Source organism: Carya illinoinensis, chromosome 13, assembly GCF_018687715.1.
Source record: "Carya illinoinensis cultivar Pawnee chromosome 13, C.illinoinensisPawnee_v1, whole genome shotgun sequence".
Classification (NCBI taxonomy): Eukaryota; Viridiplantae; Streptophyta; class Magnoliopsida; order Fagales; family Juglandaceae; genus Carya; species Carya illinoinensis.
Genome location: NC_056764.1, coordinates 33,701,146 through 33,722,312, shown reverse-complemented (window position 1 = coordinate 33,722,312; position 21,167 = coordinate 33,701,146). Strand labels below are relative to the sequence as shown.

The window sequence follows — 21,167 nt, the reverse complement described above, 5'->3', positions numbered from 1 at the left end:
AAGGCCTCTCTTTTACTCAGTAAATTATGTGAACCTTTTTCTTTATTTTTTAAGTAACACCACAATACACAGGAATAAACAAACCTGAATTTTTACCAGAAAGGCAGAAGGCATTGAATCACAACCGAACTCACATTGAGTTTATCTAATAATATAACATCTTACAAAGAATGTACATAAAAATGCTATGATTGCATTTGTAATTCCCTGAATAGAATATGTAATGCTCAAATATAATGTATCCTTTCCTACATAAGAATCAATCATCATCTTCAGATGCTGCAGAAGAATACCGTTCCAAAATATTAGGGAATTTTGGAGGCAGTGTGAATAAGGGTTCATCGACAGTACCGGAAGATCGACATGCTAAACCTAATGCATAGCCTAATGCTCGAGCAACAGGAACTGCGACAGCATTCCCAACTTGAATATATCTGAAACAACGTAAGGATAATTGAATTAAACCGAACCCAAAATAATAATATTAAGGTTAACTACCCACAAATTGACGCCTGTACTTTCACACCTCGGACTACAAAAGTTACAAGTTGTACCAAAGATTAAATCGACCATTAATATAAAAGAAAACTTGACCAATTTGCATAATCTCAAAGGAAAAATTTAAATGTTAAGTGCAAAGTGAAACCTCTTTATCTAAGGTACATATTGTAATTACTCCAAAAAAAAAAAAAATAAACTGATACCAAACTCAGAAGTATCTCCAATTCACAATAGATGACACCCCTCAAAGGTCCATAATTCAAGTTTAATTTTTTTGATAATTTTGGGATTCAACAAAGGTTTCCTAGATACTCTTTATTAACTATGCTTTAGTTTCTATCTGTTTTTGGAATTAGAAAAATTTTAAAATGTATTTTTTGAGGATTTGTCAAAAGAAGTTTGGAATTAGAAATTTTGAAAAGTTCTGCCATAAGAGTTGAACAAATGATTAGATGCAAAATTTTGTAGACAAAAGAGATTGTAGGCGTTTAAAAGCTATTTCGGTTGAAAATTAGACCAAATTCTGAACTTTTTTAAGGCAGATTAAAATAAAAAATTGCCACGTATGATGAAGATAAACAGGCATCTCGAAAGTGCCAATTCTATTAACTAAACACATATTTTCATTATTTTCTTAAAGCATGAAATTGAAGATACAATAATTAAAATAGGTACCTCTCTTTAACAGGCCCACAGAGCTTGTAATAGTCTGGAAAACCCTGAAGTCTGGCATTTTCACGTATCGTTAGTACCCTGTCTTGTTCAGGGTGTAATATTGCCTATACAGATATCAATATTGGTGTAAGCCATTGAGAATTACGTATCTACTTGCATATCATTTACGCTTTAACCAAGTAAACAAGATAACCTGGTTGTGAGGTTCTGCCCGTGTAACAACTGTTGGCACAGTCTGATCCCACCATAAACGGGCGAAGGGTCTTCAAGATTTCGCAAGTCAAATATATGAAAGATGACAAATTATTAAATAAAATAGCATAACAAAAACAGTCAAGAACAATGTTTGCTTTTTTGGATATATTAATTATGTTTTGCTAAGATAAATCCTTACTTTGTTGAGCTTCCATTAACAAAAGTCATCGCATAATCAGGCACCTATACATATACACAGGACACAATAAGACTCATCAACACAACATGGCAGAGAACATATAGAGGAACAAACAGAAGTCTTTGAAAAGAAAAAAGTAAATAGTACCAAAGGCTTTCCTGACTTCAAGTAAACTCTCTCTATATCAGGATCCCACTCGACTCTGTTATCAGGACGGACTCGAACACCAGGTAAATCTCTAAAATTTGCTCCCTGATACAAAATAAATTTCAGTAGACATATAAACAGTGCACATCCGGGAAAATTATTGTTTCAAATAAAAATTCAAATAATAATTACTACAAGATATGGAGAAGGGGGGGTGGGGGAACCTTTTTCTTGGGGATCCTACAAACACGTTCGTAATCATCCTCGTTCAACTTTAGTGGACGATGATCGTAAAGGACAACTTTAGCTTGTTTGGCCTTAGGAGAAGAACCCGGCAGCTCTGCAAACAAATGCCCCCAGACGTTAGACATTTAATCAGATCTGCACAGTTATTGAGTAAGTTTTCTTGACTTGAAATATCCTTTTACTAAAATACAATGGATGAAATAGTTCATTGAAAATTTTCTTTACTGGAATTGCTTTGGAAAGGAACGAAGGATATCATATATATCTTTCTTCAAGAACACTATGCAAGCAATTAGACATCATCGACAGGGAAAGTTAGTAGCCAACAGTGTATTTGAATTAATTTTGGTTTCAGGCTTGTACTCCCACAAAAGAGCCTAATTGTAATAAAAAATTAAACAAAACCAAATCTAAATCAATAGGTATTTGGGAAGGGTTTTCAACTAACTTGTGCATGTTCTTTTCACTAACCTATTTTTTCACATTTAGTCATTAACATTAAACCATAAAATACAATTTCTTGGACAACACAAATAACTATCGCAGTATTAGCTAATAAGGGTTTCATTTGATTAGTAGACTGATTAACACTTTCTTTTTCTGAAAAAGTCAAGCGGAACTCAACTGAGATAATGAACATACTAAAAACAAATACTACAAACAACAAAAACTAAAACTCACCCTTAACTTTCATGGAATGATAAGTAATTTACAATCCAGATATAAACATGGTACAGTTTAATAAATCACGAATCACAAAAACGGCAGCTTACCCTCTCTGCCTAATCTAATAAGCCTTTGAAATTCTGTCGTGGGAGCTTTACGATAGGGAATTTCATCCCTGTCCTCATGGTTCTCAACCTGAATAAGGTATGTTAACATAAATCGTATAACAACTGAAAAAAGATGGTAATTAATAGTATGTAATGGTAAACAATACCGAAGGGAGGTCAGAAATGGCATCCTGAAGAAGAAGTTTTTCTTCCAACTTAAGATTGTGTCCTTCATCATGGGCAACCGTATTCATCTGCATCAGTAGATAAGTAATCTTATATAACAACTATCGGCAAATGGAATATTGCACCGAATGTTTTAAGCATCTGATACCTCAAAAGCAACAGGAATAACCCCCCTTACAACAACATCATGGGTTGGGAGTGGGAATTGAGGCAGCTTCTGCAAAAAGTAAACAACCAATTGGAGCGAGAATTATTTAGGATAGTAATATATAAAGAAAAATTAGTGACATACCTCAGTAGGACGGGCACCCCATATGAAAACACGCATGCGAAATTGTGGAAGCCCAAATGCACCTGCTGCCATCATTCCCATCCGGACTTGATAGTCCATCCCTATGAGACGACCTAATGCATATCGTCCAAGAAAACCATCCGCAAATTTTACAATGTCGACCACGTTTTCCATTAAAACAAATCTCGGCTTCAGATGTTGTACTAAATTCATATAAACTTCAAGTTGTTTATTTTTCTCGTCATCCAACGGATTCTCTTTATTCCTAAACCGATTAAACCCACTTACACCTTGACAAGGAGGTCCACCACATATCACATCAACATCACCCTACGCGATAAATAAAAAATAAAAATAAAAAATACACATTAAAATAAACATTAATTTGAATAACTAGTGACTAAATAGTAATCTGTAAAGATAAAACTTACAGGCAAAGGTAAGATATTTGAATTGTAACCATGAGTTACGAACTCTTTTATAGTTTCCCTACAATTACTGTTACATAGACCATAACTATTAGCAATACAGAAAGATGAATATACGAGCGCATAAAATATGTGATTGAGAACAAAAAAAAAGAGTAAAGGCGATTCGGTTCAACGGCATACCCCAATCCCTGAATCGGTTCCCAAGAGTCTTCAGAAGCACCATAACCTTTCCAGCGAACCTAAATATGGAAAATGACGCCATAGAAGCCAAGAGAAACAATAATACAAATAGTTTATTCATTTTGCGGCTCATTCTCTAAGACATCCTTTATCAGAATAGGTATTTTCCACATCATTTCAGATTTAATTTGAAATTCTGATACCTTAAGATATAATGCACGTTCTTTTGTCTCTTTGGGATCGCCATAACATATTTTCAGTATCTTCGCAACTTCAAACACTTCCCCACCTTCTTCCCCATCAGTATCACCACTGCTGCCATCCCCATCATCTACATCTTCTGTTCCAAAGAGATCCGAATACTCTTGCGGAAAATCACCACCACTAATCAGAGAAAAATAAAGGCATAACTTCTCCCACTCCTTGAGCAATGACAAAAAGTCCTCGGCAGATTCATTTCTAACCTGATTTTCCATGGGTGAACTAATATAAGAACTTTCACTTAAACATTAAAGGCTCATACATTAATAGCACAAAATGGAATATCAACCTCTGTCTCTGGATGGTTTAGTTTGAGACTTTCACAAGCATACTTATTCAAGTCAACTGCCCATTTCTGAGAGAGCAAATAAAAGGACACAAGTTGTTAGCAGAAAAGACAACTAAAACAAAATAATAATAACAATAACAGGAGGCAGAAACTGGAGTGAAGTAAACAAAGAACTTACTGTGACAAGATTTAAACTGGACAAGCTTGCGCCAAGGCACAATCCAGTGGACATAGCACCACAACCAGAATAAAGATCCAACAATGTCACCTCCAGTTTGCGATGCTTATTAACTTGGGAAACTTCTTCAAGTTCAGCCCCACTCACATCAATCTCACTAGAAATCGTTGATGATGCCTCACTGCTGGCATGCTTATTATCTTCAAATTTATGAAAACAATAATAATTAATTAGAAGAAATGAAAACAAAGCCTTTCCAATCTGGAAACACAAGTAGAATTAGATCGTGGTCAAGAGAGAACTGTAACCTGGTGGTAAGTTAACAAATGTAGAGTATGGCAATAAATAGAGCATGTCGCAGTAATAGTCACAATCTGGAATTGACTTCCTCTTAGTATTCAAATCAATCTGAAAAGCAAATTTAGTTATAATCAAAATATTACAATTGAAACACATAGCAGAAACATAAATATTGGATCTTGCACTCATACATTCAGAGGAAGTCTCGCGATGTGTAATTTCTCAACCAAACAATCTAAAGGGTTATCATCCCTGATTTCTGAAAAGAACACGCGCTTGGTATCAATCAAATCACTAAGGTTTTTAATGACCTGAAAGCAGAAAATAAATTAAGAATTAGGCATATCAAGCTAAATGTTGACCACCAAAAAACTAATAAATGATGTTAGAAAGAGGCTTACGGTATCTTGAGCTCTATAGTACCACTGTGCTGTAAAATAAAGAGTATGATCAACAGCCTCGAACAATTCCACAATCTTACAGATGAAATTAAGTTCCCCGTCACCAGCCTAAACACAATATGCCAAAAAACACGAGTGAAATCACACAATATGTCAAGTATAAAAAAGGACAATAAATTTCTTAAGCTTTATTAAAACTAATCTACGAATCTACAAAGTCAAATCCAACTCAGCCACAAGCAAGCATGTAAACCATCTACCCTGAATTTGCTAAACTGAAGCAAAGTGATATTAGTCGAATTCCAACAATTCGACAACTCAATGCAGTTTTCAATGTTACAAAATCAAATCCCATCAACTAGGTCCAATGTTCTAGAATCAATGATTTGATCAAATCTAACTTGATGGACATCCAATTAAAAGCGTAGCTGCTCCTTGCCTTATCAGATGAGTTGAATTATCACTTTTGGTGCCTTGGATTGTGTAGGTGTAATTAGTGATGGTGCAGAAGTTTTAGGTTAGGGAGGAAGAAGATGGGTAGTTCAAAAATCACAAACCACCCTCTGACATTTCTTCATCGGTAAACAAGAATTTTATTGATGACATTATAAATACTTGAGAAATGTTAGGCCTATAAAAAGATTGAAAAATTACCTTCCAAACTTATATGACTTGATGTTAAGTCAAATTGTAAAACTCTCTCTAAAAAAAATCCAATATATCAAAATCAAACAACTTCATTTTGTAATTTTTTATATATAATTCTCTTTATAGGCCTCCCCTTTCCTTATACTCTAAACAAGCGATTGAAGACTAATGGCAGAGGAGGGAATGCTGCTCCTTGCCCAACCAAGCAATGTCTTTCAAGGACCCGACTCATGGGCGAGATTATAGAATCAAGGGCATGCATCTAGCCCAACAAGTGAAGAGCTAATGAGGGCCTAACTGGATTTATTGTATGTAGTGTAGAAGTGGTTTCACTCAGCCCCAACCCACCCCCCCTCCCCCAAAAAAAAAAACGTAGTACAACTAACCCAGCTCGGGAAATCAACTATGATATAAGGGCTTAGTAAATATAACTGCAAGTTGCACCACAAGTTTCCAAAATTTATAGATTATCACCACTCAACATCTTATCTCAAATGAAATGACAGTCAATCTCTATATACATTCTCAAACATAGGATTAGCAGCAATATGTGGTACAGCACGATTATCACAAGAAAACTATAGATGAATAGGAACATGGAAGCCAATCATTTGAAAATAGTTTTCCAACCATGTCAACTCACTTGTGGTGTGAGCCATTACTCTATATTCAACTTTTGCACTAAAACAAATTACTATTGTTTTAATACCTCTAAAAATGTATATTTGGAAAATCTCTTGAGGAGAGAAATGGAAAGCACTATGCTCAAATCAGTTGGATTTGACTCATTTGAGATTTTTTTGCAGTTTTGGTTTGTCGTGGGTCTTTGCTTAGTTATGGTTTTAGGTGTATTATGAACGATGATGTGAAAAATCCACCCACCTATTCAACAGAGAAGGCCCAAGGGTGTGGCCAAAAACAAGCAGCCATATTGCCACCTCGCTTTAGCAAGGCCAAGGCCAAGGGATGACAACTACTCGTCTGTCTACGACAAGTAGGAACCCTACTCATAATCAATCCCCTAAGTTTACGTATAATCCTTAGCAATTAAATGTGACTTCAAACATGTCAATAGGCAATGGAACAAGATCTCATGTCTAATTACATGAAAGGGCATCCATTTCAAACTCTAGCTTTCCTCAAACTCGGATGAGATATGTATCATGAGTTGTGTTCGGAACAAAGACTTTTGAGAGTTGAGGTTTAAAACAGGAGAAATGAGATATGGCATGACAACAAACAAACTGGCTAATAGAGTCTCAAGTGACACAAGAACAAGTGCTTTTTTTTTTTAATAGAAATAGATCGTGATAGATCATGATATGATAAATGTGCACTTAACGCAAAGGAAGATGTGGAGGCAAAGAGCCAATGGCCACGAGCGACCAAAATTAACTTGAAAGGAAATTGTGGCAAATGTTGGTAAAGGCTTCCATAGAGTAGGTTCGAAGGGTATATGAAGAGTATAGGAAATGAAAGAGATGATAAAAATGAAAAACCATATTCTTGGAAAGAATAGAGAATTATTTTGAACTTGGAAACATTTGAAAAATAACAAGCTATCCGATACACCCACATTATGACCTTAAAAACTACCCCGCCAACAACCACATAACCAAAGGGGTCCCAATCTCAAGCATAAAATTTTCCCATTTAACCAACCAAGATTTTGATAAGTAATAAATTTTATTGAAACGAATTAAACTAGGCAGATTCCATGTACACAAAAAGTATACAAGAAGAGACATAATTACATTCTAGAAAGCTGAAAAGAAAACAAAAACTCATGAACACTCTCTCCCTTTAATAAAATAGCAGAAAACCACTGAAAAAGAGAAGACACGAAGAAATCCTAGATATCCCCCATTGCTCTTTCCCTATTGTTGAAGCATCTATCATTCCTTTCCGTCCATAAACACCACAATAAGCACAATGGTATAATTCATGCCACATCCAATTGAGAGTTATTGTGATTTCTGTTCCAATAGGCTAAAAGCTCCACCACCCTCTTAGGCATAACCCAACTCAGCCAAATTCAACAAACAATACCAACCCACAACTCCCTAGCCACCTCACAATGAAGAAAAAGATGAGCAATCAATTCATCATCCTTCTTACACATAAAGCACTCCATAATAATCATACCACGCTTTCTCAGATTATCAATTGTCAAAATCTTCCCTAGTGCAGCAGTCTAGGTAAAAAAGACAACTTTAGTCAGCACACAAACCTTCCAAATGCTCTTCCACAAAAAAGAAACATGTTAGGTAGACAACACCTTATAAAATGACTTAACCGAAAAATTATTGCTCCCCAACTGTTTCCCCCAACAAACAATCTCTCCCATTTGCACCTATCTTTACAAAATGCAAAAAACATGCAATCTCATCAAGTTCCCAATCCTGGGCATTTCTAGTGAAAATATTATTCCAATGTACAACCCCATGGACACGACACAGCACAGCACCTCTGAAATAGCAAGCTGCTTGTTACCAACCTATCTTAAAACTACCGAGAAAACAACATAAAGAGGTCTCTCACAACACCACTCATCAAACCAAAACCGGATTCTATCACCGACTCCAACCGCAAACTTGATATGTTTTTCAAAAATGTTCCATGCTTCTAATATATTTCCAAATGCAAACACCATAAGACCCCCTAGCCTCCTTAGAAAACCATCTCCCCCACTCACACCCGTATTTCTAATTAATCACCTCTCCCCAAAAAGAATCTCCTTCCTTTTGATACTTCCACAACCACTTCCCCAATAATGCCTTATTAAAAAAGTTCAAGTCTCTCACCGCCAAGCCACCATTCACTATCGGATAAATCACCATTTGCCAATTCACAAGATGAAATTTATTCTCCTCCCCAAAACCACCCCATAAAAAGGCTCTAAACAATTTTTCAATCCAATTAGCCACTCCTACCAATAATGGAAATAAAGAAAGATAATATGTGAGAATGTTGGAAAGGGTGCTTTCAATAAGAGTTAACCTCCTCGCTTTTAATAAGTAAAGCTGCTTACAACCCACAATCTTTTCTCCACCTTCTCTATAGATCCATCCCAGATCCTCCTAACTTTAAAAGACACCCCCAAGGGAAGTCCAAGATATTTCATCGGAAGAGATGCAACCTTACACCCCAACAAATCCACAAAAAACTTTACATTCCTCACCTCACCCACCAAAATCAATTCCAACTTTTCCAAATTCACCTTAAGGCCCGAGACAGCTTCAAAACACAATAGGAAAGCTTTTAAAGCTTGAATATGACAAGCATCAACATCAAAAAAAAATAAGAGTATCATCTGCAAAAAGTAAGTGAGAAATAAAAATAACACCATTACTATTGTTTCCAACCAAAAAACCACCAAGAAATCCCCCCAACAGCCTCCACTATTCTACTCAAAACCTCCATAACAATGACAAAAAGGAAAGGAGATAACAGATCCCCATGTCTCAAATCCTGTGAAGACTTAAAAAAATCGCAAGAGTTATCATTCACTAAAACAGAAAACAGGGCAATTGCAACACAATGTTTAATCCAACCACACCACCTTTCCCCAAATTGAATCAAGAAGCATAACAACCATATGATTAAAAAAGGAGCTAAAAGTTCTTATAAGAGAGATGTAACTATGAGAACAAATATCAAAGCATTAAAGTAAGCAAGTTGCACAAATAACATGTCTGGCTGCATAAAGAAAGTATAATGCATCTAATGTTGTTTGATCACATTTGCAAAAGCATCTTATATTTAACTCACAATTCTTAATCAACCTCTTAGTAATGTACTTTTTTTTCTCAAAAACACAACGAGGCGAAGTCTAAAGATTGGTACTTTCTACTTATAATAATATCCTATACCAATTGATGAGCCCTTCAAGAGGGCCTAGACAATGAAAAGTCAAAGATGCTCCCTCAAAATAGACCAAGTCACAAACTAACCAATACCCCACTAAGGATAAAGTAGCACTAAGCTAGTGGACAAAAATAATGAGCATGAGTCTCATCTCCCTAACAACATATCCATGGAAACTCAAACTTGTGGCCTCCCATCAATTAAACCATACTCATAAGCCTTTACCACTAAGCCGACAACATTAGTGATGCCACTTGATAGTATTGTTCAGGTACCACTTGCACTGAAAAAGGGTAAACAATAGCACTCTATTCAACCAAAAACAAAACATACAACATAAAACAAAATCCTAGAAACTTGAACTCACTTTAACATGAGCATCATCATAAAGATCATAAAGGATCCGCCCATCGACCTCTGCCTGAGTGTAATGGCGTAAAGCTTGAATAACCTCCTCTGAATCATCCTTACTACAACAAATAAAATTAAAATGCACTTTAAACGAGTAAACAACAATAGAATGAATGTTATACTGATTGCAGAACAACACCATAGACATAAAGACAATGGCATTCAATATCAGAACCAAAAGAAGATTATGTACAAAAAATGCTACGTATGAACATAAGTATGAGCATATTTAAATAAATTCTTCCACCAAAGACTTACTCATTTGAATTTTTTGTCCCAGCTACGCGCTTCTGAAATAAGACATAAAGTTTCATTACATTGGACATAAACAAGAGTGTAAGAGAATAAAATAAAATCCACAAGTGCTCTGCTATCATAGCGAGAAATATATCTGACACATTAAATTAGAATATTCAATTCCATCTTCTTTTCAATCCAACTAACCCTAAATCAAATATTCATCTAGCATGAAGTGATTTAAGTTTATTAGAAACCATGAACTAAATCTTATATATTTCTATTCATCTATTCTTCTCTGATTGATTTATTTTTCCATTCCTTTGTATCCAATAATGTTGTGAGTTATGACTAACAAACAAATAGAAGACGATATGTATGCACTGCTTAGTTTCACAATCAAGCAATGAAATCTTGCTCCAAATGAAAGTGTAACAGAAATGCTGATGTTCAGTTCAGTTGTTCAATGGAGTGTAACGCAAATGTTCAGTTCAGTTGTAGTAACGTTTAGCTCCCATAAACGAAAGCATCTTATTACTCGGTTTCTGATGTCATATTTTAATAGCAACACAAAAGACAATGCTTAAACAGGATATACATACCATAATGATGGAATAAAATGGCATCCTACTATCTTTATAAAAGATTCACTCAAGATATCGAGAATGGTAATTCTATTATCATACTGAACTGTCTATTTCTACTATATTGTCTTAACTGATCTTTTTTATCCAAAACAAGGGAATCATTAGTCTTTACTTGTGCAATTTCGATTTCTACGAAAGAAAACCAACATTAAAAAAACAAGCAAACCAAAATTTAAAGAAAGAAAAAATCCGTTATTTGTCATCCAACCCACGTCTTACAAGCAACCAAACAAGAATCGAGACCTATGTAAGAACTAATTTACCTAGAATACAATGAGTATGCACTTGAACTTTTAAATGGTTATTTTCACTTAATACAAGATTTATGTCCCCTCAGCTGAAGCCAATGCTACCCTTAAACTATACTTAGTAAGTTCATCCCACAGAAACCAAACCATCATTTCATGTTTCCAGCAACCATTTCAGGAGAAGACTTGTGCTCCAAACAGAAGCCGCGCATACAAATACACGAACGGTACATTACCTTCTCCTGGTATCGCTTAGGCCACCGTGTCTTCGCCTCCTCCACCGGGACAGGGTCTCCTATTAACCTGGCCTCTACCTCGCTATCACTCTCGCTCCCGGCACCATTAGCCACTACCTCTCTACGCTTCCTCGGAGAAGTGGAACCGGCTTCCGCCGAAGCTGCCTGTTCGTCTTCCTTGGATCTCATCGACCTGCGCTTCGCCATTGCCAATTTTATCAAGAAGAGAGGCAGCCAGCCAGAGAGAGAGAGAGAGAGAGAGAGAAAGAGAGCGAAGTAGAGCTAGGGAGATGTTAGGGTTTAATAGGGAAGTGTGAAAATTTGAATGGTGTGGGAATGAGCGGGAAACGGAATAAAAAAAACGCGGATTACAAAAGTGGACTACAGCCTACTGGTCAGGTTCTGAGTTTTTGACCGTTAGTGCGGGGTTAGGCAGTGTTTGGTTGGTTTCATCATTCGTATCCCTTTATTTTTGTTCCAAACTCTATAATTCAGTGCATTTATATAAAAATAAATAAATTGACATGGAAAATATCATATATTGTTATGATTGTTATGGTTACTTGCAAGAAGGAACTGGGTTGCAGTGATTTGAAAATTATGTGTAGTTTGGATAGTGAAATAAGATGAAATGATTTTATATAAAAATTAAAAATTGAATAAATATTATTAAGATATTATTTTTTAATATTAATATTATTTTAAAATTCAAAAATGTTGAATTATTTATTATTTTCATATAAAAATTTAAAAAAATTATAATGATGAGATTAAATGATAAGAGATGAAACACTCGCTATCCAAACCGAGCCTTAATCTTATATACTGTATAATTACAATTTTATATTTAAATATTCTTAAAATATTTAAAATTTTCTCGAACACTCAAACACACAGTATATCACTCAAATATTCTTAAGTCCATTAACATAATAGCGTTTATTTGATATACTAAAAACTCTAACTCACACATGACATGATATGCTTTTACTTTTCACCATTTAAGCTCGAGAGAGTGACACTGATATAGCCAAACAAATTTGAGAGTAGCACTGATATAACTTAAGAGAGTAGCATTGACACGACATTTTAAAAAGCCTACTTGACTACCTCTAGCTATATACAGTCAAATGACATTCTTTTTACCAAACCGAATGGATTTGAGAGAGCATAAATAATTCTTTTTTCAGATTTGAAATAAAGAGAAAGCAAAACAAGAAAAAAAATCCATAGAATTCAAAAGTCTACACCAATACCATGGACATGAAAAGCAAAAAGGGTAAAATATTTGACTTCTATCTCTTTATTTGCCTTTAGTGTGCATTATGCCGTTTGTTTACTCTCATATCAATGATTTCATATAAATTTTTCTTGTCTTTTTGAACCTATATGGTTACCTAATTTTTTTTCTCTCATCTGAGTCATTCTAAGATGACATTTCATTTTTTTTTTTTTTTTGTAAATTTCTTTAGCGAACTATGAAAATCCTAAGGAGAATTATTTTATAAAATAATTTATAAACATATATTTTTTGTATAGAATTTTGTGGGATTCTTTTTTTATACAATCGCGTGCAGAAAATATATATTACTTATACTGACACATGACTTCGCTAATTGCCCTCCACAAACACCAAATCCCAGCTTCACCCTGGGTTACTTGATATTAATTCATTTTAAAAACATAAAGATGATGATGATGATGATAACAATAATATGTTGATTTCAAGCCAAGTATTCTGAACAATGATACATGTATAATACTTCTTACAACTCTTTTATACAATCACCATTTAATTGAGAATATTTTTATAAAATGATGTTAATTTTACAAAAATGCCCGTCATTCAAAACAAGATTGCATGGAAAGTTGAGTTGTATGTATATTATTTTCCTTTGTTTATTTTAGGATTTTATTTCATTCAATCAATTTTATTGGAACTTCAAGAAAGTTGTCTCAAGGTTTCTATATATATATATAAGACTTCAAAATTGACGTTCATCTTCTCAATATGCTACTATTGATATTAATTGCACATGTACTGTTTCATGTACTGTTTCATGTATCGTTTCGGAATAGTCGATATATAAATAATTTATATATATAAATTATATTTCAAAATAATAGTCTATATATGAATAAATTATACATGAATACATATGTATATATAAAATATAAATAGTCTAGTCTGAATTGGGGGTCAAAAAATGATATTACAATTTTAAAAAATGAAAAAAAAAAAAATATATATATATATATATATATAAAGGCTAAAATATCGGCCGACATAGGTCGGTACGTAGGCCAGTACATGCTGAAATCTAGGACGGTATGATCGATATTTCAACCAGTACGAAATAGGTACCATACCGGTACGATACCAAAAACAATGATTTTGATTTAGAAACTTTAGAAGATAAATTAATTTATTCCTCAACCAATATTTTGCTTTTATCCGGGTCACAGTTTAAATAATGCTTATTTTAGTGATAGATATATAAAACCTCTTAAAATGTGTTGTATCAACAAATGTTATTATAGATCACAAAATATGAGAAGAAAAGCATTGCTCTCGAAGCACTGGGGACACTCTGATGATTAAATATCATTTCTCGTTCTTTATCTATAGAGAAATTCAAGAGAGTGAATCTTTTTATCGATACTCTCATTTTCCTATGTATGAAATGACCTTTTATAGGACTCTCAAAATAATTATTTTATTCTCAATTCGATGTTTAGAGTACATTATACATATTATTTAAATGATAATATTTTATTTGCAAGATTCTAATTTTAAAATTTATCTTTAAAATCAAATTATGTCACGTAAACAGTGTATGGTGTAGAGACTTTAAAATAATAGTACTCTTCATAAAGTGGAGCTTAGTGGCCAATATCTAATAAGTGAGTTTCAAAAGGTTATTTACTATGCAGTGGGACTTTTTGAGTGAAGACTTAAGGTTTTGTTTGGATAATGAAATGAGATGAGATGAGATTATTTGTAAATAGTAGTGAAATGGTTTATGAATAATAGTGAAATAGTTTAAGTTAAAATGTCTTATGAGATTTTAAAAAATGAGAGAGAAAAAATTGAATAAAAATATTATAAAGTAATAATATTATTTTAATATAATTTTTATTTTGAAATTTAAAAAAGTTAAATTATTTTTTATGTTTTGTTTGAAAATTTAGAAAAATTATAATGATTAGAAAAAAAATTTAAAATTTAAAATTAAAAAATATTTATATTTATAATATTTAAATATTAAAATAAGATAAGATAAGAATCATACTATCCAAACGAGTACTAACCAAGGTTTTAAAAACCGTTCCGTTCCGGTCGGAATGGCCGAAATTTTTCGTGCCGGAACAGTGACCTGAACCGGATAGGTGTCTATTCCGTTCCGGGTCAAATTCCGATCGTTCCGGTCAAATTCCGACCGTTCCGGTCAATTCCGGCCGGAATTCCGGTATTCCGGCCGGAATAGTAATTCTGGTCCAAAAAAAAAAGAAAAACTCTCTTGTAAATAAGTTGAAAAATAATGAATAAAATTGTACTTTTAGAATTCAAATACCTCTTTCCGTGCACTAGAAGTATTGTTACTTTTAATAATCTGTCTATTCTTTAATTTTTTTCCTTTATTTTTGTGTCTTAACTCAAGTTTATGATTTTTTTCAATATATATTCATTTTATAAATCTTTAATTCTTCTATATATATACACATATACATATCACACACTTACATATATATGTATTTATTTTATTAATTGTTAGTTTATATATACATATAAATATTTATATATAATATATAATTAATCCCGAAACGGTACACCGAAACGTACCGGTACCGAAATATTCTATTCCAGTGCCTCGACCGGAATAGTCTCCAGAACGGATTTCAAAACTTTGGTACTAACTCTTTTTAATCCTAACAATTGAGCTATATTGTGTTTTTATCTATTTCTAAGAGTCCTGTCAAGTGTCAAATCTAAGAAATTTGATATTATTTTCAAGAAAATTATGGAAGCCGGGAAAAAAAGGAATCTTTTATTTTGGGGGGGAGTGGTGGGGCCATAAATATGTTTACAACCAAAGGTTTTTATAAAGGGTAATGTTACATGTAATCGTGAAGTGTGTAAATATTATACAATCGTTTTAAAAAATAGTTGAGTTTACGATTAAAAAGTTAATTTTTTTTTTTTCGTGTAGATCTCGTATTAATTTATTTTTTTTAAAAAGACTGTTCAGTACTTACACAAATACAACTATAAATATTATTTCTCTTTTGTAAAATGTATTTTTACTACAGTTTGAAAAAATGGTGGGATCCATTGAAAAGTTGGCCAGAGTTTATTTTTTAAGAAATTGCTGAGTCCACAGATGGTCCTCACCGATTCTCTTTTTTAATTTTTTAAGTATTAAGTAAATAATCTTTAATGAATTTATGATTTTTTATTTATTTTTTAAATCTTTTTTAATGAATTTAAAAAGCAAATAAAAAAGAGATAAAAACAAATTTACCTATTTGGTGAAGCTTCCGGTGGATTCCAATTTCCCTCCATGGGAATAGCACCGTCTTTATTGTTTTGACATTGTTTCAGTTTTTTCTTATTATGAAAATTGAGATAAAATGTTTTAGGTGATAGTGAGTTCTAACAAATAGTAGTGATCCTTCCTAAGCTTTCCAAGATTTCGGTCCCGTTTGGTTATACAGATGAGATGTTTTAAATAGTAATAAATAAAATATTGTTATAATATAATTTTGTAGTAGAATTTGAAAAAGTAAAATTATTTATTATATTTTATATGAAAATTTAAAAAAATTATAATGATGAGTTGAGATTAAATAAGATAAATTTTTTAATTTTGTGTAATCAATCCGGACCATAGTCGGGTTGAGGAGGAAAAATGAAAAAAATACCTTTCTAAGCTTTTAATTCTAGGTAAAAATTCTATGTGGTGATCCTCATAATTTTAATTTGTATATGGCTAAGGTGTCATGTTTGCATTGGCTGCTATTAAAAGGCTGAAAGCAGCCTTACCGTTACAAAGAGGAACTGAATATGAAACCATCTTTTAAGTTTTCAATCTTTGCATTTGGATACAAAAGTAACAAAACATCTCTCTCCGTATATAATGAGTTGAGATGTTTTCATCTCTACTCTCAAACCAAACTGCACTGCACCTTAATTCCAACTATGTCCTGACTTGATCAATTTGTGACATAGGTTAAAATAATTTTTGAAACTAAGGAAGGAGTTTGTTCAATCCTCCATTTGAGAACTGAAAGACTATTGAAGATGTTATGTCAAGAACACAAAGAAGGTAGGAACAACAATTGATTAAATCTAGTAAGAGCTGTACATTGACAATGGTAGGAGTCAACAACTCTCCTAGGAATCTCTCTTAAGGGATCGTTGGGGAGAAGGAATAATCAGGTTAACCCTCACATATATCTTGACTTACTATCAAGAACCATCTCCAGTTTTTAAATCCTTTTTAAGGTCTCATTTGGAGCTTTGATTGAATTGAGATTAATTCAGTTTAATCTAATTTTAAACTGAATTTAACATTCAAACATCCAACTCTCAAATTATTAAACTCATCTCAACTTAAAACTTCTTTATATATGAAACTCACAACTTTTTTCAACTTAACACATTTTTATACTTGACCCACAACCTTTTTCAACTTTCTATAAATACATTTAAACTCATTTTAGGTGGGTCTCATAAAATTCACTCCATTATCTCAACTTACAATTATTTATAAAAAACTCAACCCATGTCAATATCCAAATGCAATCTTAAAATATAATAGTAGTCTTCACAAATTGTTTATGAGTTAATAGAATTTTTTGAATGTTTGTAACATTACAGGTTTAATACAGGAAAAATATAATTGTAAGCATAATTATGCACTAATTTAAGCACCAATGTGATATGATTGGTCAAAAAGTATATTTTATTAAAAACAGTGTTAATTTAAATTTTAAGTATAAATAAATCAATATTGATACATAAATTAATGCGTGACAGTATTTATATGGAGCAAAACTCAATACAAATTTATCATACATAGGAGCATAGGTCTTCTGCAGCAACTAAGCTCCTCAATCGTTTTTTACAATTGACATCAAATACTACGTAATGATACCAAAACATCTGGCGATTTATTTTTGTGGTTGCCACACTCAATAAAGACACTGTGTATTAGCCCTTTCACATACAAAGCCAGACCTGAGAATAAAACTAGCAACTTTTTCCTCTGTGCTGACTTCACATTGTCTCACGAGGATCACAGTCTCATCTCCATAACCTGCCGGTATACTTGGACCCGTTTGGTTGCAAGACTCAATTAAGATTAATTCAATTCAATATAATTTTAAATTGAGTTTAACATAAATACTTAATTTTTAAATTATTAAACTCATCTCAACTCAAAATCTCCTTGTACGTAAACCTACAACTTTTTTCAACTTATCACATCTTTATATATGAGACCTATAATCTTTTTTAATTTTTTTAAAAAAATACTAAATTCATCTTGACATCTAAATATATATAAACTCATTTTATATGAACTCCACATAACTCACTCCACGTACTCAATTAATTACTATTCATAAAAAATTTAATTCAACTCACCTCAATTTAACATTCAAACTACACCGCCTGCAGCCTCAAAGTCATTGTACCAAAAGGGTGCAAGCGCCAAAACTATCGGCGGAAGTTGAAAACAAAATAAGAAAGGTAACAAAGCAATGATACACCTATAATTTTTAACAATTATTTTATAATTTATTAATATAACTATTTCCTTTTATTAAAATTAATCTCAATTTTGAAATTGAGAGGTAAGTTCACTTTCTTCGGAAAACCAGAGCCACCTCTCCCTCTCACTTTCTCTGACCCACCCACTGCAATTACAACAGCAGTACAGATTCAATTATCTTCCCAATGCCAACAGCCATTAATGTTGCCGATCAAGCGAAAGGAAATGTTGAAAGCAAGCTAGAAAAGCTAGGAATTTAATACGTATTTGAACGCTGCTAAAGAATAGGAAAAATATAATTATAAGCATAATTATATATTAATTTATATATTAATATGATGTGATTGATTAAAAATTAAATTTTATTAAAAATAATATTAATTTAAATTTTAAGTATGAATAAATTAATATTAATATATAGATTAGTGCGCAACTGTATTTACATGTAACAAAATTATAAAGCATAAGAAGCTGTACAAACCCCGAAAGTAGAAAATCCGTTGCTGAAAATTCTGTACATGTAGTACATAAGGAAACATCTAGCGATAAGATTCATAGACCTAATAGGATTAGGAGTACCCTTTTATTTCTCCATAAATACTACAATCCAAATAAAATTTTAGGTACTGATTGGTGAACCCTCTCTCGAGTCCCTCCGTTAAATCATATTTCAAGCAACTTTGGTGCGACCGTGTGGGTACGCTTCCTTTCCTTTCCTTTCTCCCTTCTCTCAGCTTCTTTTCCATCTATTATTCACTCACTGTTATATTAAGAAGATTTGATCTTCGGGATAGGCTTCCATGGAAGCAAAGACATAGTCTTTGAGTAGTAATGATCCCATGCTTTGCATGCTTGATGGTATTAATTATTAAACATGGGCTGATGTGGTGAAACATGTATGTTTTGGGTTCAAAAGTAAATGAAATAGCAGAAATGAAAGTTTTATGTTTAGATGACAATCTAGAATCAGATAAGGAGAATATAGAATGGGGCTTACCGGATAAGGAGCAGCTTGAAGGTGCTTGAGTTTCTAAAGAAATCTTGGTCATATTACCACAATAGTAATTTTGCAAGTATTTAGATAAATGCTTAGTTCTTTCAAATCTTCTAATACTATTAGTATCATTGTTTACAGAAATTGGATTTTCAGGAATTGAAGATTCAGGAACAGAGATTGTAGAAGTTGAATTTATAGGAACATAAGTTATAGAAACTGGTTTGTCTGGAATGCAGGATATTGGTTCATATATTTGGAGAAAATCTGGAAAAACAAAAGGTGTATAATTTTATCTGGAATATAGGGAAATGTAGATTCATGAAAAACTATATTTCGAGATACAAAGGTTTTGAGAGTTGTTAAGTCAAGTACTTTGTAGCCTTTTATGTTTGGTGGGTAACCAAGAAAAAGACATTTTGTGGCTCTTAGCTGAAATTTGCCTCGGTTGTTTGAGATTGTACTAGCAAAACATAAACAACCAAATACTTTGAAGTAGTTGTAGTTTGGTGGCTTTTGAAATAAAAGATGATTTACAATGGATGATGGAGTATGATTTATCAAATGTGTGGTTGTTAATACACAATCTATCCAGTAGGATAAATGTAGTTTTGACTGAAACATGAGAGATCTAGCTACATTCAATAGGTGTTGATGTTTTCTTTCAACCCTTCCATTTTGTTCAGGTGTTTCAACACATGATAATTGATGAATAATCATGTAATACACAAGTGTTGAATGCCGAATGTAAGTAGCATCCATTTAGATTCAGCCTTGTTACGATGTAATTACTTTTACTAGAGATGTAGTTGATGAATTATAGTTGTATTAGAAGTTGACATCTTCCACTACACTTGGGGACTCTGGTTACATAGCATCACGTTCGCAAGTTCATTGCTTCTGAAGATCTTTCCATTTTTTTGAGTCGTGTCTCATTAATTAATGCATTTATGAAGTCAAGTTTGTGTGCTCATGTACGTAATTTTCATATTGGTGTTGATTGGAACTAAAAGATTTTGTGCTGTTTCAGTGATATGAAGAACTTGATTGGTAAGGCTTCTTGTTGGATTTGCCAGGAGAGTTTCAGCACCACAATAACAGGTACCTTATATTATTTGTTGTGGCTTGATTCGCTGGTCTTCGATAATCCCTTTTTTTTTCCCAAGAATCTTCAGTAATCTTTTAGCCATATTAAATCAGTAAAGTACTAATCTTTCTTTTCTTTTTCTTTTTTTGGTTTTTTGGTTTTCTGTTTTGCAGCTTTAACTGAACCCATAGACATGTAAGTTGAAAGTCTTGTATGAATGTTAGTTTAGAACTAGAGCATTGCTTTCCTGGTATATTTTTATTTCTTTTTCTCATTTCATATTTTTAGATCACAGATATGGTGAATGGATTGACGAATGCGAGTGGGTCAACAACCTCGAAGATGATGCTGCAATTAGGAAGCTGCTTAGATGTTCATAATTCTGGGTCTCTTCTGGATGGGGAGATCAGCAAAACCAGAGAGTAATAAATAATAATGTGTGATTATTGTGTAATTAGCATGCATTGAGAGAACCTTGTTGGTAATGGGGTTGTATTCCTGACTCCCTTATATGGGAGATCATCTATTGCATTTACTATGCTTTTCAGATGACAATGGTAAATATATGAGCTTTGCAACTTGGTTTGTGGTTATAAATTCATTTCTGGGTTTGTTGAATTTCAAATTGGTGTTTGGAACACGAATTTTGGAATAGCGATCTTGTGGTATAAATCATATTTCAAAGTGATCCATTTGTCGATTCTTCATTAATTTGTTGACAACACACCGACGTGATAATACACATGAAAAAAAGATTCAATC

The 21,167-nt window shown here is 33.0% G+C and overlaps 1 protein-coding gene and 1 long non-coding RNA gene across 2 annotated transcripts; one reads left to right on the top strand and one right to left on the bottom strand.

The window, feature by feature from the left end:
* Window positions 1-113: 113 nt before the first annotated feature.
* On the bottom strand, window positions 114-11,835 carry LOC122291962 (DNA (cytosine-5)-methyltransferase CMT3). Its single transcript, XM_043100034.1, has 21 exons — window positions 11,549-11,835; window positions 10,439-10,470; window positions 10,137-10,239; window positions 5,255-5,362; window positions 5,045-5,164; window positions 4,862-4,961; window positions 4,554-4,753; window positions 4,376-4,441; window positions 4,029-4,289; window positions 3,826-3,884; window positions 3,646-3,712; window positions 3,215-3,544; window positions 3,071-3,139; window positions 2,904-2,990; window positions 2,737-2,824; window positions 1,942-2,057; window positions 1,718-1,822; window positions 1,571-1,614; window positions 1,370-1,439; window positions 1,177-1,280; window positions 114-434 (listed from the first exon to the last, which is right to left on the bottom strand). The coding sequence occupies exons 1-21, from the start codon at window positions 11,753-11,755 to the stop codon at window positions 260-262; spliced, it is 2,511 nt and encodes an 836-aa protein (XP_042955968.1). The 5' UTR covers window positions 11,756-11,835; the 3' UTR covers window positions 114-259.
* Window positions 11,836-18,827: 6,992 nt separating this feature from the next.
* Window positions 18,828-21,023, top strand: LOC122292628. The gene is made up of 4 exons (XR_006236977.1): window positions 18,828-19,021; window positions 20,349-20,419; window positions 20,579-20,600; window positions 20,694-21,023. It is a non-coding gene; the product is annotated as an uncharacterized LOC122292628 (long non-coding RNA).
* Window positions 21,024-21,167: the final 144 nt, after the last annotated feature.